General features: G+C 37.3%; 1 protein-coding gene across 1 annotated transcript in view; it reads left to right on the forward strand.

Moving 5' to 3' along the window:
• The window catches only part of LOC149530204 (Transducin/WD40 repeat-like superfamily protein), a 121,058-nt gene that overhangs the window by 79,595 nt on the left and 14,701 nt on the right, over positions 1-26,762 (forward strand). Inside the window, exon 7 of the mRNA XM_089809261.1 lies at positions 1,372-1,472. Coding sequence (XP_089665387.1) covers positions 1,372-1,472 — 101 coding nt within the window. The remainder of the gene's footprint in view (positions 1-1,371; positions 1,473-26,762) is intronic.

Here is a 26,762-nt window from a genome sequence, read left to right on the forward strand (position 1 = left end):
GTCCTTGAAATGTTTCCCCCTTTAATTTCAACTGTTACATTCTTTCCTGGGCAGAATCAACTTTCTTAAGAGATTCATTAATAATTATATCAACAAAGCCACTTTCTTAACTTCTTTTCTACGCAGGAATGCCCCTTCTATCTATGCTCCCAAAGATGAGAGAGAGAGAGAGAGAGAGAGAGAGAGAGAGAGAGAGAGCATTACCACCATTGAAAGATAATATGTTCGTTGCCACAATGAAACTGAGACAGTACTAAAATTATTGTCTAGTTGGATTCTTTCTGTTATAATTAAAAATCACAGTAGTTCAAAAAATCACAAAATGAATAAGGTGCCTTAAATACATTGATTTTGAAATTGTTACTATGAAGTCCAAGATTCTTTTAAATCAGAGCTAAGCAACTCACCATCAGTGTGTTATTGAAAGAGCTAAGAATTTTTGAGTCTTTTTATCATGAAAATGTCCATCTTTTCGATGCCAACAAGACATGGATTGCACTTGGTCCTAAAACATCATACTATTGTTGATCTTACATCAAAAACATCTCCTCTCAACAGTGCTATTGCATGCATATTCATGCTTTACATTCTCATTTCCAGAATTTTCTTCAAGATAGATCTTGAGTTTTTGTGCAGTCTCTTGCTTGTATTAATTGCCTGTATGCCGTTGAGGAGTCTCATGGTAGCACTTTTGGTGACCATTTTGGTGGTCAAGGCACTAGACTACATAACCATTTGAAGGAGTAGAAATAAGAAAAAATCACATGAATGTCATTTGTAGCCATGTTTTGCATGGCTATAGTCTGATTAAGCTCCTTGGCCCATTTCAACTTTTGTTTGAGATAACAAAGTGATACATTAGTTGTAGAAAGATAAGATAAAATCATAACAAAAGATGAGAGGAATTAAATGAAATAACAGTACTATTTTGGAATTATAGCTCATGTTTGACCATTAGGAATGGGTTTTCTTAATAGCAGCAGCATCCTGCTGAATAAAGACATGGTGCAAAAATGCCAAAGCTTCAATATATGTTTATTATATCTACATAGGGAGCACAATTTTCCTTTGTCTGATCTTCTGTCAGTTGTTGCCTTTGTGGTAGGCATTGCTAAATTTATGCTTGCATTTTCATATCTATTTCTTGATATTCATGTCATCATAAAACATTTTAGCATACCAAAGACATTTGATCTCAGTTCTTTGTCTAATAGCTTCTCAGCGTAATCAGTTTTGTTGAGTAGAACAATTCCTGCTTGAGGAGTATGGACTAATGTTTTATCACTTTGATGTTCAACTGTAAATTCATGCATATTTTAGATTGCTTGTTTGTAATATGGAAATTTAAGTATTTTTAATTTCTATTTCCAGGTACAAACCAGGGCACTGCCCTTGTTGATGTAGAACGTAGAAGACTATCATGGGTCTGCCGCAGTAAAAGTGATGTTCTCTCCTTGCAATTTGACCAATCTGTAAGTAACCTTTTAGATATTAGAAAATTAAAATTCTTCTCTGCAGATATTAACACTTGGCAACGTTGATACTATCTCATTCAGTGGAAATTAATGCATTTTTTAGCTGACCACTGTAACTGGGTAATAATAATCATAAGCAGCTTATCCTGACACAAAATCTTATGCTAAATTTTTTCACAATTTCTCAATATGCAGTATCATACAAATGTTCATATTGCTAATACACTACTGTGTTTACTTTGATAGTTATAAGCTGAATTTTACTCAAAATAATGATTAGATTAATGTTATCATATGTTCATGTTTTCTTTCAACAATTCGATACTGGAAGACTTGGTTTGAAGGATACAATTATGTAAAATTGAATGTGATTTATTCTTTTGAGATCGCTGTGAGTTATTAGCACAATTGTACCCATAACATGTTGACGTATAAGATTTGAGTGACATTGTAATTGTGATGCATTAGCTTTTTTTTTGCTATTGATTTATTACAACTTAAAGTAAAGAGTTTTTGTGTCATCTTTCAATAACATAGAAAATATGCTTCTTTCTCCTTATAACTCAATATAACTAAGCAAAGAGATGTGCACAACATGATGGCATCTCCCTCACATCTTATTGCCATATCCCTAGGTAAATAATATGCCAACCCACTGACAGGTTTCATGCTTGCAAAATGAGATGAAACCGGAGTTACCCTCAAGTCATTGCACATAGGTAATGCTCCCTTGCAGGATTAAGTGCTGGTTAGGGACCCTTGGCTTATTTTATACCTGTAGGCTAATTGGGAGTAAAAAGGGAATAATTAATTTATTAGTTAAGTTGTCTGATTTTGGTTGAATTCTATTTCCTTAAATAAAACTATTTTAAAAAATAAATGGAAAAGGTTAAATTTTGTGTCTCTAAAATTTAAAATTATATTAATAAATCACTTGGTGGATAATTGAACATTATTTTACTGTTTTGGGGAAAAGTGTTTAAAGAGAGGAATTAGAAAGGAGATAAAGGAAAGATAATTTTATGAAATGTCCTACAAGAGACCACAAAGAGGGTCTAAGGGACTGCTAAAACACAACAAAAGAAGCCAACCAACAATGAGAACACCAAATGGTGCTTGGAGAAAGGCAGAGCAAAACAAAAACAAGAGACAAGAGCAGCAACTAGAAACAAGCTAGTTGGGCCGCACCACGGAAAAGAAATTCAGAATTGAAGGATACGGCCCAGGACGAGAGGAAGCCTTGTGCTGTCTCTGGGAGCCTCTAGAAGTGGAGAGCTGATGTCGCGTGTAACTCTTTCAAGGCCTCATTGACCTGATGTGCCCAGAGGTAGGTAGACCAAATGACCGCTTGGTACCCTGAGTAAGAGAGACCAACAAGGAGGAGGTGATGAGCTGATCTGTGGTCTGTCTCGAGGGAGATTGAATTTTTAAGTTGTGGTCTTGAAGCCTCATGGTCTCCTCAAGATATAGGGCTAGACACCATTGATTGGTGTACTCAAAGGAGGAGAGAGACCGACACGCTTTGAATAGACACCAAATGCTCCCTCTAATTTCATAGTAAATGAGGCAATGAAAAATAAAGTGTCTTTTTGTCTCAACTTCCCTCATGTCACAAAGTCGACATATCCAATCCTCTATTAATCTAGTGATCTGTTTGAATACGAAGTTGATGAGAGTTCACCCTGAAATAGCCTTAGGAGATGTAGAGCGCATGTCAAACGTTGAGAGAGGCATGAATGATGTAGAATAGCCCCATCTTGTATATCAATAAACTCCTTTGTGTAGAAGGCCATCCGCAACCATAGTCCCCCTAGAGGGTTTACCCAAGTCGTATGGATATATTGCCTTTAGATGTCCATCTTGACATGCCCATTTAACTCTTCTCGGGAAGGGGAGGAGATGAGTAGGGACATCTAAGGAGTAATAGAAATGAGGAAGGTAGTCCATTTTGATCCCCACAGATTTTAGCAAAGTAGACACCTAAGCATACGAATATTGGGCCCGACTAGTAGAATCAATGCCCAAAATCGACTTTGAGGAGTGATAGGCCAAGTAAGAGTATCTATGCCTCCCTCTGTCGAATCGGCGGAGCACTAAGGAACCAAACTAGGTTGAAGATGGCCTTGAGTTTGAGAGGATGGGCCCCAAACTCGAGCATAATGATACTATGAGGAGTAAATTGATGACATTTGATGATACGCTTGAGAAGAAGGGTCTAGGCCCCCTCTACTAAAGCTAGTATGAATCCAAAAGAAAAGCCCCTCAGTCTACGAAACTGTAAAGCATAGTTGGTTTGACCAAGGTGTCCAAGAGAGCCATCTTGGATGTGGTGTCTTGGAAGTGATCCTAGAAGCATTGTCTCTTAAGCAAAGCAAGTGAACCATACCCCTTGTTAATGTAGGGTTCCATGGTGGGTTTCATGTTGAAAGAGGGACCAAAAAACTTGACCCTCATCAACCTTTGCGCCTTGGAAAAATAACTGGAGATGAGAGGTATTTAAGCAATTGAAGACCATCCTTGGGTCTTGCCCAAGTTAACCACTAGGTGGTGTGACTCACAAAAAGAAGATAGGCCATCCAATAGTTGCTGAAGACCCTCATTGAAGGGGAGGCTAAGAGAACCACATCATCTGCAAAGAGAAAAATGGAGATCAAGGTTTGAGGTAAGAAGCAACTGTCATCTTGGAGTGAGTGCTCTTGAAGGAAAGTCTATCCTTGGGTCTTGCCCAGGTTAACCACCAGGTGGTGAGAATCACAGAAAGAAGATATGCCATCCAATAGCCATTGAAGACCCTTGCCAAAGGGGAGGCTAAGAGAACCACATCATCTGTAAAGAGAAAAATGGAGATCAAGGTCTGAGGTAAGAAGCAATCATCATCTTGGAGTGAGTGCTCTCGAAGGAAAGCCTCCAACTCGTCAATTTATATGCTAAATAAGGTAGGGGAGAGGAGGCAACCCTGCTTTACCCCAATGATACTCTGTATGGTGTCTGAATAGCCTTGCAGAGTCCCGAATCTTCCCATCACGCTTCGTACAACTTCATGATGGCTGTGAACAAAATCTCGAAAATCCCCATGCCTCTAAGTCTCTGAAAGAGTCATTGGGGGAATAGAGTCAAACGCTTTGCAAAAGTTTACAAAGCAACAATAGATCTTCACAGAGCAGTGTTGAGCCTCCTCAATGATAGGCAATAGTCAGAATGTGGTCCACAGTCCAAAAGTCTTTGGAAACCAACCCGCCCTCTTGCACTAAGATGATGTCGATCAAGCTCCCTAGAACAAATAGTGTACAACACTGTAGCATATAGCTTGGAAAACGTATGCTCGACTATAAGGGTCTTGTAGCTATTAGGATCTAAAGCCAACTTGACCTTGTAAATTAGATGAATAATATGCTGCGATCAAGAAGGGAGGAAACCCGTACACAACACGCTGTTGAAAGATCATTTTAAGGAACCCAAAACCATAACTTGAAGAGCTCCTCCTGGAACCCTTCCTCATGCGCAACCCTACTACTATTCATGGATTTAACCTGATAGATGTTGGATAACGTGAAAAGATGGCAATGCATTGGGTGTTTGCGGGGGTGAGGAGGGCAATTGGCTAGGAATATCATAAAGGCTGGATGTGTGTAATAACTAAGAGTTGGGATCCAACATGGAGGGCAGCGGGGATGTCGGGGTAAATGGATGCGCTAGAAAAACTTGGGGGACTGCAAAAGAAAGGGTAAAGGGACCTATAGTGCATGGTGATGAAAAACCACTTTTTATGTTAGAGAAAGAGGTGGTAGGAGAGTTTCAATCAGGTGAACATAGGGGGTGTGGATGGAAGAGGTAGCACAGACCAAGCGGTGGAGAACTTGTAGTCCTCATCCTACTTCCAATCAATTCCAAGTGAAGCTTGGTTTACCTTAGTTGACTTCCATGCAAGTCATTGCTTCTCCTATTCATCAGTGCATTAAATTTCCTCATGCTAGCGAGATTAAGGGGATCAATCATAGTCTTTATCATCCCTCTAGGCCTAGACATTGCACTACCTTTGATTTATTTTGCCCTTCTATTCCTACTACACCTCCTACTCTTGATTATCTTTTCCAATCATATGAAGCTCATAAGTGTCAAAAGATTGCTGAGTTTTGTATGCCTAGAGATATTACTCGTGGTTTTTTTACCTACACCTTCTACACCTCTTTCTTCCAATTCTTTAATTTCTAAAGGTCAATCACTTCCTGCATTTATGCTCCTTCTAGTGTGGTTCCCCCTTCTAGCTCTCAACATAATGTTGTTCATCCTCCTCTTTTGTCCAAAGATGGTAAGCAACCTATGTCTATTGATCCTTCTTCTTCACAGCCAATTTCTAACAAGACTAAGCATAATTGACATGCTCGTGAACATCGAAAGAATTGTCAAGCTCACGCTGAAGCTCGTATGCGTGCTTTTCATTCTTCTTCTCCTTCCTTAGATTGACCCATGTCTGTAGAGGAAGTTAATCATACTAATGAGATAGATAAATGCAATATTCCTGTTTTGGATTCTATAGTTATTAATCTTGATGAAGAATATACATTAGATGATATGAGCATGACTATTGATCTTGATGGAGATTTATCTAACATGCTTTCTATGCAGCTTTCACTTACATCTAGTCTTGAGCATAGCGACTCTCAAGGGGTTCCTTGTTCTGACTTAGCTATTGTTCCTATTTTGTTGGAGGTGGCTCTTCTTGCAAGTTGTCTACTGTCTCTACATACTATAGATTGAGATTGGGGAGGAGGGCAATGCACTTGAGTACTCTAGCATAGTATCTTTTTGTGTATTTTCTCGTTGTGATGTGCTTCCCCCGTATTGTGCTTGCTATATGTTTGTTTAGATTGCTTTAGACGACCCTTGTAGGTTCGTTGGCACAAGGTGATAAGGGAATCAAAATGTTGTATCATTCTTCTATTTCTATCTCCTTCTATATGTTGTTATATGTTATGTTGTACATGTGCCAGTTTTCCTAACTGTATCCTTGTTTTTGCCTGCTTGGATTTGCAACATGGTAGCACCAGTTCTTTTCGGTCTGTCTGATCGTAGTCCAAAAAGACTCTTCTTCGCAACTCTTACATGTCTCGTAGTTCTACTTCCATTGTGTTGTAGTTCTACTTCCTTTGGGGAATGATTATATTTCTTACTTGATATAATACTTACATATTATCATACAATCATATTGACCCTGAAGTTAGTAGATCTCTCTATGCTCTCTAAATGTTATGTGTTTATTTCCTTTCATTTGTCTTCTCTTTGGGGCATTTCACAGTGGAAACAACTCCTTGTGGATGTACTTATACTCCATTAAAGCCATTGTTGCTGTTAAAGTGTTAGCGATGAATTTAGTGTGGGGTCATACACATGCTAAATACCATACATGGGTAACACATTTTTTTTCCTTCTATGATTCACAATGAGATGTACATTTCTCATTGACGAATTAATCACCTCTTTTCTCTCCATTTCTCTCAGTTAGTGATTTCTCTCTTGTTATGATCTTGGAGTTAGCAAGTACTCAATTCCTTGGGGGCTTGAACGATTCTTTGTCTCCTTGATTATGATAAGATTATCTTATGTCTTGTGCTCTACTTTACCAAGAGTTTGGATCAAGTCCACACTCTCGCTAAAGTGGGGACTAAATGTACCTTCTTAAATTGGAATCAGAGTTAGGGAAGGACCTAATAGATCCTCCTTGACTCCTATTTCATGGTGTAAAGCTTGAGGTAATATCTAACCACTTACTCCTCCCCTTCATCAAATCACTTGAAATCTATTTTCTAGGATCATAACAAACTTATCTTGAAATCTGCACCTGAATTTTAGGATTTGAGGCCTATTTCGGGACCTCAAGGGTTTTGGGTCCTAGTTAGCAGGGAAGCAGTGCATCCTTGCTAAGGCCCTGTCTTGGGTCTACTTTTCGGGTCCCATGTCCGGATTGACTTGAGGTGTTAATTTCTAAGTCTAGTCAGCCTGTGGGAAAAAGTTAATTTTGAGCCCTTTATAAACTCATCCATATGATCCATTTTGCATCCATTAATCACTCACAAGATCATACCCATGCTCAAGCAGTCAAGTTCTCAAACATACAAGCATTCAAAGAATTCAAGAAATTCCCCCATTGAAGATCAAGGATTTAAACAGTTGAAGGAGTTTATCTAGCATTCAAGATCTCACTCAATACATCCAAGATCCTTTGTTGCATCTACTACATCCATTCATCCTCATTCTTCTTGATCCAATTCAATTGGTAAAGTGAACTCATTACATTTGATTTGAGAGATCCTACTATTGTAAGGTGAATTTGTGCATTTTCTTTACATTTCGGTTCTTCAATTTTTTCAATTCAAGGTTAATTCCTAAACTGGGGTTAGACCAAGGCAAATGCCCCATCAACAAACCAAAAACTCCTTTATTTAGCAGGTTTCAGATATTGGAAGGAAGAACAGATTGTGAATTCAGATATTCTTTTTGTCAATCTTTGGAGATTCATAAATTGTTTTGCATTTAGAGACCACTGATTAGGGATGCATTGCATCCCTGGTGCCTAAAGTCATCCCTACTGAGAAAAGTTGACTTTGTCGAACAAGCAAACGATTTTTGGTTTTAGAGATCTCGCAGTTTCATGTGCGAGGCTCAGAATATTCATCAATTAGCGCTGCGTAGACATTAGTAAATCAAATCTAAAGTTCTTTATTCTTAAAGTGAGTCCTCTAATTATTGCGCATGTACTTCCTAAATCTAATATTTCAATTTCATTTGATAGCTCTAGCTACACTAAGGGATATAATGATCTTGCGTTCCTTCTCTAATTCTACCCTATTAGATTTTTTCTTGCATTGGTGCTCCATCACTTGGTTGGCACTAATCTGCCTAGATCTATTTGCCTTAGAATTGGGATTGAAAGGATTGATTTCATTAGACTCCCCTTTAAGGTGTTAGGTTATGTGATGAACTTAGGTTTACTTTCCTTGATTCCCATTACCCCCCTACACAAGAATAAACAACAAAAGGCATGTTGAACAGGCAATCTCTGACCAAATGGGCGACCCTACAAGAGCCCTTGATCCCACTTGAACACGAAATCTTATATGTGAAAGCTGACAATCAATGAAAGTCAGTAAAACTCGGGAGAGGACAATGGAGGCTCTCGTGTGTCTTCATAACCAAAAGAATGTCAACAAAACCCATAGCATCACGAAGAAGACCCAATATGGAGCACCGTTCTAGCAATTGTAATGTAGGGAGTTACCCTGAGGCTCCCTCATGTCTAACTGCCTCTCCGATCACCATTTGACCTTGGTGACCAACCTCGATTCCCAAACCGAAGGGAAGGAATCCCAAATAACAGCCCAAAGGTTCTTTATGAGAACCCATTTCCCACTGCGCTTAGCCTCTACCAGCTCAACAAGCTGTGATTTTGTGAGGTCTTCGTCAAGGTAAATTTTAGTTGGAAGAGGGGAGAGCTTCCTCCTTTCCCTAAGAACCCAAAGACGTTCAGCCAGTGAAAGGAATTGGAGGAAAAGGGTGGTCTCATGGCCAACCCAAGCCCTATCAAGTGTGATCAATGCCCAACTATTCATTGAGGAAAGAGTGGCACGCAATGAGTGGCTTAGAGAAAGAGGGAGGAAGGCCCCAAACCTTCAAGTTGAGCTCATGAGCACGACTAACCCATTCATCCGCTATTTGGCCTGTAATAACTCCTCAACCTCGGATAAGGGCACTAGGTTGTTGTTGTTGCAAATTGAAGCCCAAGACTTCAATTGCTTCTTTGTTTCCAACTTAAGAGAACATTGTTTGCTGGCTAGCTTAGATTGTCTCTCCTTTATCCCATGTATTTCTGCCATATTTGTTTTATTACAGCCAACGTGGGTTCAGAAATAAGTGGTTTCGGAGTGGGCAATAGCGAGTTTCGCAGAAATCTCCAAAACTTGTTGGGCATTGGAGTCGTTTTGTTGTCTCATAACTGTTAGTAGCTCAGAGGGAATGCACAATCTCATGCAGATATTGATTTTCAAATACCAGATTTGGAACTCTATCAATCATCTGTCGGGATGTAACAGGTTTAGATGGTGGCTAGGAGGCGCAGGTAAAAGGCTCCATTGCTGATCAGCAGCCCAGCAAGGGGAACACAGAGCTGATAAGCTGACAGGCTCACAGAAAAACCGAAAGCCACCATGCCAAACAGTTGCCCAGTAATCAACACGGGTGCACATGCCAGGAAGGCAAGAAAGACATTCCTGATATTTCATCTTTGCAAATCCCAGTTTGGAGAAAATAGCAATTGCTTATGTTCAGCTTAAGAAGGAACCTTTACCTTGAAACTAGTTTCAAAGACAAAACGTCCTAGCCAATCCACAAGTGATTCACAAGTTATTTAAATGATTAACTTTTTTTTTTGTTTCGGTAAATGTGTTGTAGATAAATTTCATTTTGCTTGCAAATATTGAAAGCTTATACAAGAATGGAACCCAAGAGAATATTTGGTAAAATTATTAGCTACTGCAATCTACAAATGACCAGTTTTCAGCAAGTTTCAGGCTGTACATTGAGAGTTTGATAGTCTTTACACACAAGGGGAGTCACAATTGTGAATAGTTCGATGTGGGTCATTGAAGGCACTGATAAAGCTATCGTAGAACAGTTGTGATGAAGATTGAGTACTATGTGTTATGGTAAGAAGGTGACTTGGAGGGAATTGTTTTAGATACACAGCTCGCATGGGAGGTAGGACAAGGAGGGACAATTACTGAATGGGATATTTGGACATACAAGTATTGAGTAATCTAACAAGAGAAGCATTTGAAATCTGATTGGTTGGGAAAAATAAGACAGGAGTTTCAATATTTATTTGAGCTGCAGTAGTATTCGATCCTTGACTGGTGTCTAGTTTGAGAGAACAATAACCAGTTCATCCCTCACTTGTTACATTAGCTGGCTTCTGTAGCAGTAAAGGTATACCTGCTGTGCTGTTGGGGAGCGTTATGGATTCCCTGCCATGTCCTAGCCGTGCATATATAATTCATCATACCTTTCCAACTTCTTGGTTGCGGATACTGAAGAGTAGGATTTGTTGCCATCTGTGATCTCTGTAACTTGAGGTTAGGAACCATTATTCATCTCTATCTCAGCATTGGCAAATTTATTTTGGACACTGAATGTTTATGCTGAATTCAATATTGTGAAAACTTCTACTATTAGTTTAGTAGTAGTCTTTTTATATTTTATGTATGGATGTTTTGTCAAAATTATCATCAAACAAACACTAGAGTAAAACCAAATATAGTGGAATATCACAGCACCAGATAAATGGATATTCAGTTAAACATTTAACAAAATACAAGGAAAAAATAGCAGGCACCTTGCAGTCATATCAGAGGTGGTTTCCCTACCAGCATATTGGAAACTGAATATATTAATGCAAATAGCTATCATATACACCCTAGGGAAAGGGTTTATAAATATTATGAGAGGAAGTAGAGAAGAGGCCAATTTAACTTTTTAGAAACTCGAGGAGAACAATTTCTTTATTTGGGTTGAGGAACAAGTGATTGTAAACAGAGAAATGGGAGGAACAACATTGAACTAATTCTTAACGACCTTGCTAGATGGCAACAAGTTGGCTAACCTTTTGACACAAATTCTGCAAAACATGAACATACCCAGGGCTGGTCGCAACTATAACAAGAACAATAGTAACAATAATGGGGAAATGAGTAATTATGGGAATAAGATATCAAACAATAATACACAAACAGTGATTGGGTCAGCAGCAGCTAGACCCTTGATACCCACATTCCTAAGCAATGAAGAAGTGCCGAAAGGTCATGGGGGACAACAAAATGATGGTTAAACTTCCGTGGATTACTTGCATGAGTATCAATCACTCGGAGATGAGTTCTATGCCACCATGTCATTGATTGATTTCTGTTAGCAGCTTGGATTAAGAAATGGACCTAAGAGGGAGAGAAAGAGGCCCACCTCTATTTTCAAATTTTAGAAATAAATAATGACTTTTGAAATTTAAATTGAAAATCTTGACAATCTCTAAAGCTCTCTTTGCAAAGACATCATCAAAAATTGTTTCTCTAATACTCTCCATCAATCTTCATTGAATATGTTAAATATAGCAATGCTTGACTCACAAACATTGCGTTCAACAAAGTCAATAAACTAGAAATACTTTGCAATGTTAGAAAACTTTCGCAAAACCATACGCTACCCAATTGTACAAGCTCTTTCCCCTTGGTGTAATCCGTCATCAAGATAAGAAACTAAAAGTGATTATTGTTGTAGTATTGAGTAGAATGAGGTGGCTTGGATAAGTGATGAGCTAGTATGGTTATTTGGCATTGTTGTCATTGATGTCAACATGCAGTTGCTGCTATTGGTGTTAAGAATATTGCTCCACATATTCTTCATGTTGCATATATAATGATGAGATTTTTGCATGTTGTTGGAAGGTGTTTGAGGTTGATTCGGATTTTAGTGTAGTGAAATTAGTATTTATTTGAGTAAGATTGTGACTGATAGTATTTTTGTATGAAATGCATCCTTCATATTTCTTCAAGTAAATGTTTTTGATGGTATAATTTTTTGAAAGGAGTTTTTAATGGCCATAGCTTCATTATTTTAGATGGCACAAGAGTTAAAATTTCAGAGACATGCTTCCAATGCTCGATAGGGTTCTTACTTTAGGTGTGGCCGATTTTGGATGTTTACACTTCAAGTAATTGTTTTGGCCATAGATGGAAAAATTGTCGATTAATTATGGAGGCAATTTTTTGAGCATGGTGAGTTTTTCAGAGGAAAAATCACTTGAAAAAAAATGTTTGAGTTTTTGTCACAAACTCACCTGCGTCGATAGTCTAATTTATAAACTCAAAAAACAACACAGTTCATTTGATCTTTTTGTTTGTAACTTTTGGGTTTGGTAGTGAGGGACAAAATGAGGCTTCCAAGCCCTTACTCGGTAATTGGTATCTATTAGAAAGGAGCAACCTCTATTGTTTTCAGAGGATGATACCATTGATTTGGAGAAGTAGGTTATGGAGGAGGATGGGGGTGGATTTGGTTTCACATCCTTATGTATAATGGTTGTTGTGTTTTCCATGTTTAGGTCTTTCAGTTATTAAAGGATTAAAGTAGTTTGGTGGATTTGTTTAAAGGTTTAAAAGTCTATAAGTTTTATGGACAACTAATTCAATCCCCTCCTAAGTTGTCTTGCACATTCAATAATCATCAACATGTTTTAATTATATTTCTTGCATGTTCTATAGTGAGTCTCATCCAATCAAGTTTGTCTATGTTTGGAAAAAGAAAGTTAAAGGAATGGGTCGCAAAAGGGGTCTAAATGAGTATAACTGTCCATGGCTAGTTGACTTGGCCATCATTAGAACTCGTGAGTCTAGCAAGTGTTGGGGAGTATTGGCAAAGTCATAAATGACAGAGACTAGCCATTTTGAAATGGAAATTTGCCGTCCAAGTTTAATTCAAGTTCACATTGTAGAGTGTAATTTCCTTTATAGTTAACCTAGAATCTACATGAGGCTTGCCTATTGGTTTTTGAAGAAGTTGGCGACTGTGCATAGTGCCTTGTGACTTTAGGATTGATAGATGCTTGAGTATCATTGGACTACAATTGAATGTTGGGATATCTATCCCAAAGATGCCAGGTGTGTTGATGAGGTGGGGACAAGATGAGTTAGTTTGTGTTCCATGCAATGACTTGGACATGGAATACAACTTTTGTGCATAGTTAACAATTTTTTTTGTAGGGTTAGCATCATATTTTTTAATATTTTTGTCATTTTCTAGATGAAACAGTGAAAATATTGAAATCTCAAGTCAACCCTTATATTATATATTAAGGTTCTATAATGCATATAATAAATGCCTTATTAGTGTTATCTATGAATATGTGAAAATTCCTATATTTTTGTATATTATCCATTTTTAAATAGTTGTCCCTTGCAAAGTAACGAGACTCAGACCCAGCTTTGACTTGGACCTAGCTCTGAGTCACAATTCGACTTGCGACTCGACTCAGACTCGGTCATGACTCGGCTGTGACTCGGCGAGTTAGGGTGTATTAATAGAAATACCTTAAGAGAAATATTAAATATTTGATGACTTGGCGAGTCAGGGTCACGGGTCATTTTGACTTGGTAGGGGTAAGCTGACTCGCCAACCCGGGTAACTCGCGGAAAGTCTCGTTACTATGGACTCCCTTGTCATCCCCTTTGCCTCCCAAAAAAATCACCTTGGAAATGCATCTCCTAGCCCATGTCATCCTCATCTTAGGAACATGGTGTAACATTTATTGATACAAATAATTAAATAAAATTGTGCTATGATGTAAAAATGAATATTATATATATATCTATCTTTTTTAATAAAAATATAATATAAAAAATAATTTCTAAAATTGTCACATATCAAAACAACTCCTTAATATGCTCTAAACAAAATTGTGTGATGATTATTTGTCTCTCTATAATGTACAAAATGTATGAAAACTGTTATTTCCATAGATGAGTTAGGGAGATGAAGTGGAGATTAAAAAGGAAGAAGTCCTAAATGTTAAAAGGACAGAAAAAAAATCAGATATCTTTGAGGAGGACTAGCCAATTAACCTTGACTAGATCGATCTAGATTCTGAGTGTGTTGCAAATGATGATGTCCTAAAATCTTGCGATTTTGATATCCTAAGGGAGATAAACATTGGTTTTGATGTGGTTGAATGACTTAGGAGCAGATTTGATCCAAGAGCTTCATCAATTGGTGCTATGACTCTCGTGTTGTTCTCTTTGTAGCTGCAATAATCATTGATTACAGTTGATTTTTTGGAACTTTGCAATTAGTTTGTAGGTTGATTTTGTAAAATGTTGATTGTAACTGAATATTGGAAAATGACTTACTCACAGTTATTATTTATTTTTATGTTCCTTCTAGAAAAAAAAGAATTTGATTGAATATTTGTGTCTTGTCTTATTTCTTGTAGACTAGGGGACATTTCATGTCCACATCAAAAAAGATAGAGGAGGCAAATTAATTGTGAACTTTGTTGCTTGAAAAAAATGGGAAGAAGAGGACAAGGGGGAGTATGACATATCTATGGATGCCATTATAGGGAAAGGATAATTCTAACCACACCTTTGTTGAGCATGGTGTTACCTAATCCTCATTTAGGAGGTCTTCAAGGTACAAATGAGAGAGGAGGTTTTGGTAGTGTATGACATAAGAAGAGATAGCTAGTGAGTAGCAACAAGAGCTTTTAATAGAGATTTTTTAAGTTTAGGAAGAAAAATGTGGGAGGTCTTGATCCCAGATATGCAGACAACAGATAAATAGAGAAGCTATGGATATGTAGAGAGAGTTTGTTAACAAGAACTGCGTGTAGAGAAAAAGAGAGATCAAAGACTAGGCGCCATGTGTTTTTTCTTATCTTTTTTGAATTGTTATGCATGACTAGCATCTTTTGATGCCTTTCTCTACAAAATCCTAATTGGGAAAGTGTTGAAATCAGTTAAAAATAAAATCTATATTGGGTGACATCTGCAGCTTTCACAATCGAAAGCTAGCAGTATTTGTTTTTTAAGATTTCAATGCAAAATGTTTGTATAGTGACAATGTCTTGCATGGATCTTTTGAAGGCAATTAGTGTTGTTCTATGTTTCCTTTAGAAGTCTATTGCACATTTGTTGGGTGGTGTTATCTTTCCAAGGTTTATTATATAGCCATTGACCTATAGATTTATTATTGATATTGAGTCTAGCCACAATATGGGAAAAATGATAGTTAAACTAGATTATACTAACTATTATAAGTGCTATTGTTTTTATAGTTGTTAATAGTGTGCAAAAGGTGTTAGGTACCATTTGATCATGGAATGGGATTCATGGTAGATTGATTGAGAATAGTGATGTTAGATGGGGCTTGTTGGGGCCTTACTTATCCTATAATTCAATAGTAATGTTATATTTGGGTTTAGTATAGGTGATGCAGTAAAAGGCAGAAGAATCCCTAAAGGAGATGTCTTAGCCCCCAGCGAATAACCACGCAGCAGAATATAAACAATGACACAGATTTTGATTCACAACAATGCCAATTCTCTTAACAAAATCATAAGATTTACATCCAAAAAGCTTGGTTGTAAGGCCTTCTGGATTATGGCCAAGTACAAAGAAATTACAGTAACAATTCTACAAGACCTCTCAAGATCCAAATCCTAGCTAGCGCAGATCCACAATTTTGGTAAAAAACCCCAAGAAGAATCTGAACTTGTGCTCACAAGCCACTAAGCAACTTTCTTGTTTTCCCAAGCCACACTAGCTACTAGTTTTGCTAAACTTCGCTCTTCTCAGCTACTCCATGCTGAATTGAATAATGACTAGACATCACAAGACCCTCTACTTATATTAAACCAAGCCACAAGTTGGCCTGGCAAGTTGCATTAAATAAACCTCTAAGCCACAGGTCGGCTTGGCAACATACATTAAATACATGAAATAATTGAATACTTAAGACAAGCCCCAAGTTTACAATGCATAACTAACTCATACAACAACATAAAAGTATGCGCCCTAAGGCATAGGTCCATGTGTCATCCAATGATCCAAATCCAAGAGCACATAAGCCTTAAGTCCCTTGGATCGAAAATTGTGAAAACAATCTCCAAAGCCTGCCTAGGAAATAGGAACCTGTTACCAATAGCCACCAAAAAGGCTCCAACTCCAAGACGATCACTCCAATCCTTATGTGCACATAGGATAAGGTCTGCCAATATACCTCAAACACACCCCTAACCGCAAACCATAAGGTCCACAAAATCCAACTTAGATGCTCCTGCATTAGATTCCCCAGGTAGATAGAAAAGTATGTTCCACACTTTGATGCCAAAATAAACAGATGCAACTAACTTCATCTTCACCAAAAGCTTTGAATTCATCCCAGACAGAAGAACAAATTTGCATGTCACCCATCTCTGCTTCATCCTTCCAAACATTAGAACCATATAGATCTCAACAAACGAATCAGTATGCTCACTCCCAGAAACAAACTAGACGTAATGCTTCACCAATAATCTCTGCAACTGATCACAATCAGCAAAAATAACATCCTCAAACATGAAATCCATGTCAGCAACATCATGAAACTCCAAAACCAAATCAACAACATGTAATGCCTCATCAGTGTCAACCACCAACAAATCAGCAACATCCAAATCCACATCAGCAGTATGTAAATCCAGATCAACCATATCAACAGTAATTGGTGCATTCTCAATCATCTTAGCAACATATAAATTCAGATCCATATCCTCAACCATATGCAAATCCTCATAATCAACAGTCCCATTTCTCCCAACAAGATGCTCTGTAACATGTAACTCATTGCTCACATCAACCTGGTTATCCATGATCACGCGCTCTGCAATCTCCATGTCAGATCCAACCAATTGATCATGGATCCAAATATCCTTTCCAGTCTCAACAAGGTTAGGAACCTTTTTGGAAAACTCAGATATCTCAGCAACAACCACAAGTTACTCTGCTGATTTCATATCAGTCTCCACAAACTGATCAACATAACCAATCACACATACCTCTTCAACTTCAGCGAAGTCATCCTTTACCTCTTCCTCAACAACAAAGTGTCTTCTCCTCTGAACAATCTTCTTAACTGGCCAGAGAACTCGCTTTCTGATTGGTAGACTCCAACTCCAATAATCTCTGTAAAACTCAACTCTACTTTCCTTGATTCGATCAGTTAAATCAGCTTCCAACCAAGCAAACTTCTTAGTTATCTTCATCTCCACCACATTACAGAGAACTGTTGGTTCCCAAAATTGCAGATTGGAAATTCAAGAGCTTGCCATTTCTCTGATAGGACTTTGCAATCAGTTCTGGCCAACGAACGAGAATCACCTTGATTCCCCTGCGCTTCAGGTTCCACTACACCTAGGTGGGTAGACCTTCACCTCAAACGCTAACTGCCCAATTCAAGGCTTTTCTATAGCGAATTTAAACTTTGCGAGTTCTTCGGCTAGCAAAATCCTTGAACTCGATCAATATGAATTTGAATGCTAAATGCTTACATTAAATGTTTTATGTAAGGTTTTCAATAATGGATTTGATGCTTGTAGGAAGGAAGATATAGATTTTCAGACTTGAATAATAAGATAAGAAGACTAGTGCCTTTGTTCATTCAGGCAATAGAGTCAACTTTAGTGAAGATTTTCACGTACAACTTTATAATGTTCTATGCACTTATACTGCCAACAATTAAATAATCAAGATGTGACATATCAAATATTTATACAATTTTAAATTTGTCTGGATTGAACTTTAACTCCTCTGGTATAGAGACAAACTGGACATCGATACAGAAACAATTTGATATTTCACAATATTTGCGATGATCACATTCAAGATGCTAAATGACCGTGTACACTTATCTGATATTTAGATTGTATATAGAATTCAAAAAATGATTATGAAGGATGAACCATCTGGAGTTTAAATCTCCATGCCTATAGTCAGAATAAAGAAGGGGCTGTTTATTTTATTATTATTAAAATAAAATAAATGAATTCATATTGAAACTCATTATTCCTCCATACATATAAATATAAAATACTTTCTCTTCAGAATATGTGAATGTCGAATATGTCCTTCTGAAGTATATCTTCACTTCTTATTCTAAGTTCACGACGTCTCAAACTTTAAAAGATTGTCTTCAAAAATAAATCGCGGCTTCTCATAACATAATTGCTTTAATCATAATTGACTTCAATCTTTTTAATATCTCTCTCTTTTATGTATCATATATTTTTGACTTTGGACTTTATTAGTAACTTGACGAAGATCCCGTCAAAGCTCCCTATGTTTGGTGTTTATTATTAATTTATTCATTCTTCTCACAGCACATCGTGTTTCCCTTTGCCATTTTACTATTTTCCCTAATCTTAATCACCGATCGATTTACTGATGTGCTAAACTTCTACGGTGGCTGTGGTCGTTATTCGCTAAATTATTTTGATCTTTTCTTCACGGCATCTGTGAGTTTCGAAGGTTTGGCTTCTAGTAACAAGGGAGTGCCGTCGGTTTGATGTGCATGTACTAAACTCAATAGCGACTCATGTCGACTGGGCGTCTTCTTCCACAGCCAGGGACATGGTAATAGAGCCCATTGACGTTTCTGTTCTGAGCCTGCTCTACTAAGTTTGGCAACAGCCTTCAGCGGATGCTTTGAGCGCCTGTGCAGGAATGAAGGTCCTCTTCGTGTGTGCTTTAGTTTCAATTTCGAATCTCCGGGCTGAGGTTGTTCCTGTGACTTATGATGTATTGCTCTTTTATATTATCTTGTTTGACATTGGGACACAGACACGGCACAGTCTGAATCCGTGTCACTTCTCAATGGCTACTCTCACTCGGATAGTCATGATTGTTTGTATGTGAAGCGCTTCCCCTCATGAAGATATTGTGCATTTATCACTGCTGGAGAGTCCCCGCTCATTTTGCTGATTGTGTGTTTTGTACAGACTCACTCCAGTTGGTTCTTAATACAGTCCTCTGAATTCCTCTTTACATGGCATATGTTCCTATTCACTTGTCATTCCTCAAGGGGCCTTAGAATAATGAGTGATACAATGGCTCTGCTCATCATCAATAGATGACAGTCTTCAGTAGTTCAGTACTGTCACTGGGTCCTCAGTATATGTCTTGCTGACTTCTGCTTCCAACGGGCACACTAACAGACAAAATTTATCATTGTAGCCAATGACATCAATACATTTCCGGAAAAGTGAACCAACAGCATCCAATTATGTCCACATCAGTCATTAAACATGAGCCACCTTGACCACGATGTGGAACAGTACCAGCATAAAAGAAACACAACTCGAGCACAATATGAATCAGTAATAGAGCAGCTGGGAAACAATAAAGACACTGATCAAACATAAAATGAGAGACATATGATGTATGAGCTCCAATGAAAAAGAACCAGTATCATCTTTGCAGGTCAAGAACAGAGCAGAGAAACAAGAGCAAAGACAATTCTTCTTTTGCTTGAACAATAGAGTCTAAATAGAGGTCCTTTTGTTCATTTGCCAGCAATTCACCTGCCTATGACCCTTCCATTAACATTTGGAGAGTCCTCATTCTTTAACCGACACTGCTTCTATGTATAAGTCTGTGACAATATATTGATGTATAATCTGTTGTATGCATAACTTTGTGTTTGTTTAGTCAAACTGGATATTGCCCAACATTCTCTACTTGTTTTTGTGAATTAGCTATATGCATAAATCCTATTAGTTCATATCCTCTGTAAACTTACTACCACAGATATCAGGAAAATTAGAACGTGCATTTTTCTTCTACTGGTTACAGTCATTGAAAACTTAAATTATGGTTGCATCAATATTGGTGTGCTTAGTAAAACTATCATCATAGATATCATGTAGATCAAAACCTGCCTTCTTGACATCAATGACAATGTTCTATCATGATTATCTCTCCATCTTGAATCTCCAACATTATCATAAAACGAGGTTCTAAATCTTGCAAAAGATTAGGCTCCATCACATACCAGGGTCCAATCTTCTCGGAGACATCTTCCAAGATTTTCGCAAACCCAAAGCAACAAATCCACAAGATCAACGAGCACCACAAGATCAACCAGCTCCAGTCTTCACTTTGATACCACTTGATGCAGTAAAAGGAAGGGGAATCCCCAAAGGAGATGTCCTAGCTCCCAGCACATAACCACACAATGGAATATAAACAATAACACGGATATTTTGATCCACAACAATGCCAATTCTCTTAACAAAATCATAAGATTTACATCCAATACGCGTGGCTGTAAGGCCTTCTAGGTTATGTCCAAATACAAAGCAATTACAATAATAGCTCTGCAAGACCTCGCGAGATCCAACTCCTAGCTAGCCTAGATCCACAATTCTAGTAGAAAACCCCAAGAAGAATGTAAACTTGTGTTCGCAAACCACCAATATACCTTCCTGTTTTCCCAAACCACACTAGCTACTAGCTCTACTAAACTTTGCTCCTCTCAGCTACTCCATGTTGAATTGAATAATGACTCTAGACATCACAAGACCCTCTACTTATACTAAACCAAGCTACAAGTGATCCTAGCAAATTACATTAAATAAACCCTCAAGCCCAATCATTATGCGCACATAGGATAAGGTCCGCCAATATGCCTCGAACACACCCGCAACCGCGCAAACCATAAGGTCCGCAAAATCCAAGCTAGATGCTCTTGCATCAGTAGAGAGAGCTTATATTTTAAAGTAAGTGGTAGTATCTTAGAGAATGTAAGTGGCCTATTGTTGTGGTAATAGGCACAATAAGTTCCATGGTTTCTTTGGATAATTTTTTTTATGACTACGAATATCTATTGGCCACTTGCAAATATCTATGACTACGAATATCTATGAGCTATCCCTTTGCTATCAAAATGTTGTCTAGCATGATAGGAACCAAGATGAAAATTTACCAAGTCTGAACTTATACATGTAGCGTCTTCCATACTTAAGCAGGTTAATTTGCTTAGCTTGAGTGGGAAGATGATATCAAAAGCTTCATCAGTAGTAAACTTGTTTATGACTGAAATCAATTGCCGAGACACCTCTGCCAAGATAAAACAATCAAGAGCAAATCTGGGGAGTCATAAGGGTTCCTCATCAAAACCAGCTATCCTCACATAAGTGAATCTAGGAAATTGAATATATATGCTACCAATAGATTGAACAAACTTCCGAGATTCATGAGAGAATCTATGATCAGGAGTACCCTTCATCTCAAAACACAATTTCCTTGAGAAAATATCATGAACTTTCTTGAAGTTTCCCAAGGCTTTATCTTTATGCAACACAGGGTAGTAATCATATATAATAATATTTTCTGTCCAAGGTTCATGGGGTAGATATTGCAAGTCCTGAGTACTGACCAACATATACGTTAGATATGAAGACATATAGAAATCTTTCTTCATGTTTAAAGCTCCCTTGAGCTGATTTTTCAGAGATTTAACAATCAATTCAGCCTAGTCTAAGAATTGAGACCCTTTCAACACTATTTGAATGTAAAAGTACATCCATTCATCAAATGGAGACACATCTAGAGAGTCACAAATCCCGTGCAACAAGACCATTACATCATGAACTTGTGAGGTCATTTGGCCTTTCTTGAGTGTTTTGGGTAACCTAGAGCCACCTTTGTAAGATGCTTTAGTCCAACTCTTTGCAATGGTATTTCTATAGACGTTAGACTTTTTTGAAAATCTAGCCAATGATAATGCAAGAGTCAAATCGGCGAACTCTTGTTCTTCAAGGTGAAATAACTTGGACATGGTTTCCCTAGTGATGCTCAGCAATACAGTTCTATCCCTTTTCAAAATAGTTCCGCTAGGCATATCATAGATTTGGATGCATTCCTGAATGAATTTCGGACATAGATATGTTGACGGGAAGGTGGAGGCCCTAAGGAAATTGGTATCCAAGACTTCAGTAGAAAAGGATTCTGAAAGTTTCTCACATAACCTTTTTGTTACTCTCCCTAGATCAACTCCTAAAAGGTCTGTATTTGAATTCCTGAATATATGCAATGTGGACCTCATGATTTAGAATTCTTCTCGTTGCTTGAAAATCGAAGTAGTCACAATCTTTTCTGCTAACAGGTGAAAGAAAAAGAGCTATGTTCCCTCGAGTTTCCGGTACGAGGATGGCGGGGCGGGTTTTCGGGACGACAAATTTTTTTGGCAATTTTGGGGACCGAGGGGAGGGGGGGGACGGCAAACAGGGACGGCTATATATATAGGAAAATTTTAAAATATACATTGAAATTTGCAAATATACATGTCATTCATATGAGCATGTCATTTAAACATTATAGAACCATAACGTACATCATTTGAATGCCATCTAGGAAATAATATTTGATTTTAGTACCCAATTGTCAAAATGCATATCAATATCAGTGAACACTGAACACTGAACATTAACAATTGTCAATTGTCAATATAATAATGTCATAATGATAAACATGATAAATCTGAAAATCAAAATCAAAATATGCCCAAAGCTATAGGCCCAAAGGGTAGAGGGCTGCCATAAAGTAATAAGTATTAATGTATCATAATCATGTTCATATTCAACATAAAATACAAAACATAGAAAAATGAAGCAGCCTGCTGCTCCTATTTTGCCTCTACTGCCTTTTAGCATTTGGAGGTGTTACATCCCAATTTTTGACCTAGCTTGAAATATAGACGTTGAGGTTCACATGAAGTCAGTTGGCAGTTTAATTTGATATAATTTGGCGAAATGGTAAGATAGTTAGTCGTTATGATTTCAAGTGAAGATGACATGTTAGTTGATCGTTAATCGCGAAAGTCATGGAATTAAGATGAAAGGTTAAATCATATGATTATTTATAATTTATAATTTAATTACAAAGAAATTCCTTGCAAGGAGCATGTCGAAGGGGTTGAAGCATTGTCAAAAAAGAATTAGGTAGGGCATCACCATCACTGACAGACGGATAAAGGACCTAGCGATTTGAAACATGATACACTTGTGGAATTGCATGAGTTATTTAAATAAATAATTTAAATAAAATAAATGAGTTAAAATATAAAATGTATCTTAAAGGGTTTTAAATTATCTTTTGTCGTAGTATTTTTAATAATTGTTTATAAATTTTCATTTAAATATAACTATGATTTGGCACCATTATCATTTAATAATTTAAAAGTTGAATTTTATAATAATGTTTGGATTATAATATTTATATTATTATAATCTTCGAAAATTAATTTTCTAATTCTATTCTCTTCTTTATTATTCTTGCTTTTAAGAGATTATTGTTGGCATGCTTAATAGAATTTCTGTTTTTAATTCATTTAAACTTTTGGGGAATTCGAATAGTTTATAATTTTGAACCTGCAGAAGCCAAGAAGTCACCTTATGAAAGTCGTGAATGAGAAGAGAAATCTTTTGTTTTTGAAACTTCAGATTTTTTTAAAAGAATCGGTTTTCTTTATCATACCCCAAGCTTCTTCTTTTCTATCGGTGGTGTCTATGCGGAATAGAGAACTCAGATAATATTTACGTTATCAATGTTGGGAAAGCGGGTGTATTTTTGTATTTTCTTTCGTTTGCAATATGTCTTCCACCAACGATGTACTCTTAAACCAGTCTTGGATCTATATAATGAGCATCATGTCCATAACGTTTCAAGTAGATACCCTTTCAATCGAAAATGATTTTACTTTGAGCTATTGAGATTTTCCGATGATTATGTTGTGTGCATCATTGTATTTTATGCAGATCGAGTGTCTGGGTTTTTCTCACAAATTTATTCTATGCCTGGCTTGATTTGTGTAGAATGAGAATTTTTGAGTTGTCCCATGTTGTCTTGTGAATGTCGTACTTTACCATTTACTTGTTTGTGCGTGACTGTCCGGTTCTTTCCAAGTATTTCGGTGGATGAATGTTAATCTTAGAGGCTTGTTGGGGATGTTTGATTGTAGTCCATCTTCGTGTCTTCCAGATACATCGGTTTTTAAGTAATTACATCTTCTCTTGCTTTCGATTTTGCCTATTCTGAGTGTTGCCAATGAAATCGAAGACTACTGTCCAAGGGTTACCTATCTCTGTCAGTTCTATGCATTTGAAAGGTTATGCTACTTGCAATACGTTCTGAGTGTTGCCTATTCTGAGTGTTCTACACAGTCCAGTATTTCGGTGGATGAATGTTAATCTTAGAGGCTTGTTGGGGATGTTTGATTGTAGTCCATCTTCGTGTCTTCCAGATACATCGGTTTTTAAGTAATTACATCTTCTCTTGCTTTCGATTTTGCCTATTCTGAGTGTTGCCAATGAAATCGAAGACTACTGTCCAAGGGTTACCTATCTCTATCAGTTCTATGCATTTGAAAGGTTATGCTACTTGCAACACGTTCATTTTGGCAGAATCATTAGACTTAAGCAAAGAAATCCAAGCCAAGGATATGTTGGGGTAACGTTGAACAATAATGAGCTCTTTACATAACAAGGTACATGTAGACCCAACCATTACAAATGATCATAATATGTATATACATCTGCCCCTTTCGTTGACGTATTGTTGATACTGTAGATTGAATTCTCTTTTTAATTTTCCTAGAACATGGTAAGTGATAACCAGGTGATCATAGTATGATAGATCATTAGGCCAATGGAGATTAGAAATATGTAATGCATTCTTCAGGAAAACTTTTCTTCTAATCATAGACTGAATCATGGTGGACAGTAAAAGATTTCTAGTTATTGGAAACAGTCTTATATAATAGATGTTTCTTAATTCATAAGAATGTTTTAACCATGCATAAAAGAGATCAAAATACAATGAAAGCTGGGAGCAATTAATGTAATACATTCATTCATATCATACAAAGATAAAAGCATTATCATAAATCCAAACACCATGGAAACTTACCAAGCTATGTGATGAAGAGGTGGATTTAATTAATTAGACATTCTATTTGGAGATCTTTAAAGAACATAATTATATGATCATAGTTTGTGAAAGGCTGGATGCATGTATAGTTGGCAATATCAATTAATCTGAGAATTCCTAACACCTGGAACTCACCCGACTGTGAGGCCAAGAAAAAGGGTGATGAGGTGAAAGAGAGAAATCTGTAATAATATGAACCAGTATCATTTATGACATTTCAATACTTACCATTTAATATGAATTAATTAATAGCTCATGCACAATCCTGTTACTGTGATCTCCTGCTACCAAGTCGTGTGGTGAGTTAAATTATCAGGAAGCCTAGTAGATGGCAAGATGACCCCTGTCAATTCCGGGTAGGGAGGGCCTTTCTCGTTAGAGATTGTGTGGGGATAAGTTGTGGTTTGCGGTTAGGTGCTAAAGCCCCTGACAATGTTTCACCTCTCTCAAGATGTCGGATATGTGTCAGACAAAGATAAGCTATGCATTCAACTGTTATTGGAAACATGTATTATCATTTGCATTTATGAGGAGGTAAGATTAAATTGAGTTAGTTTGTTGATATTGTTATTTACACCTAGATACAAGTTTTAGAATCGTGGATTATTTTTCATTTATATGAATATCGAATATAAGTATATTTCTAATCTTGAGTTACTATCATAGATAAGTAATCGGAAGGAAAAGAAATCCGAAGCCCTAATTGATTGTACGACAGTTGGAACCTTAAAGGATACAGTGGTAATGGAAGCCCTAAATTGAATCTGTGGTAATTGATGCCCTAATTGGTATAATGATATGTGATGCCCTAATTTAAATTATAGTGGTTTTTAGTTTAATCATCATATGATTTTTAAGATAGCGGTTTTTAGATGATAGTTGAGATATGAAATTGTTATAGTGTATTTGTGGACTAATCCGGGTGGTTGTAGAAGCATCCTTAGTTGATTTTCAATTTCAGTTTTCCGAGGTATGTGGTTTCAACTTCTGAAATAATTTCTTTTAATGATATTTCAAGTATTTAATTAAGAAATTTTGTTTAACTGAATTTAACGGTAAATCTTATTCACACGAACCTAAATGATATATCTGTCTTGCTTCGAAAATCGAGGTTATAACTGTATTCTTGCTTATGTTAAATGTTAGTTTAGACTTGGAAAATCCGGTTGTTACAGGAGGGGTGGGGCCAACCTCGCCGACCAAGTTGGAGGCGTTAAAATATTTTTTTATGTTAAACTTTTTAAATTTTATGCAAGCAAAAAAGGGGGACAGCCAGCTGTACCCAGTACAAAAAGGGGACGTCCAGACGTCCCCTTTCCGTACTGGGTACAGCTGCCTATCCCCCTTTTTTCCCTCTGGCGTCTCCAAGTTTCCGAGGCGTCCCCTACATTTTTTCACTTTTTGGGGACGGATGGGGGACATCCCATAGCCGTCCCCCCATCCTCGGGATGCCCTCATCCTTGAAACGCTGAGTACGCATCCCCGAGGAACATAGAAAAAGAGTCAGAGAACACAAGAGTTACCTGAAGAGTAGCGACTATGACAACTACGAAAGTTGATTCTCCTTCCTCAAACTTCCGCTGCTAACACTTAAACCAACTGAAGAAACTTATGCCTTTTGCAAAAAAAAGATTTTCATCATATACACTTCGCAATAGAGGTAGGGCATTAATTATGAGGGCACAATGAATTACACATGTCGTGAGAAAAGGGTGATGGGACAAAATGA

This window comes from Cupressus sempervirens, chromosome 11 (assembly GCF_028749045.1).
Source record: "Cupressus sempervirens isolate cs-2001-9-10 chromosome 11, ASM2874904v1, whole genome shotgun sequence".
Classification (NCBI taxonomy): domain Eukaryota; kingdom Viridiplantae; phylum Streptophyta; class Pinopsida; order Cupressales; family Cupressaceae; genus Cupressus; species Cupressus sempervirens.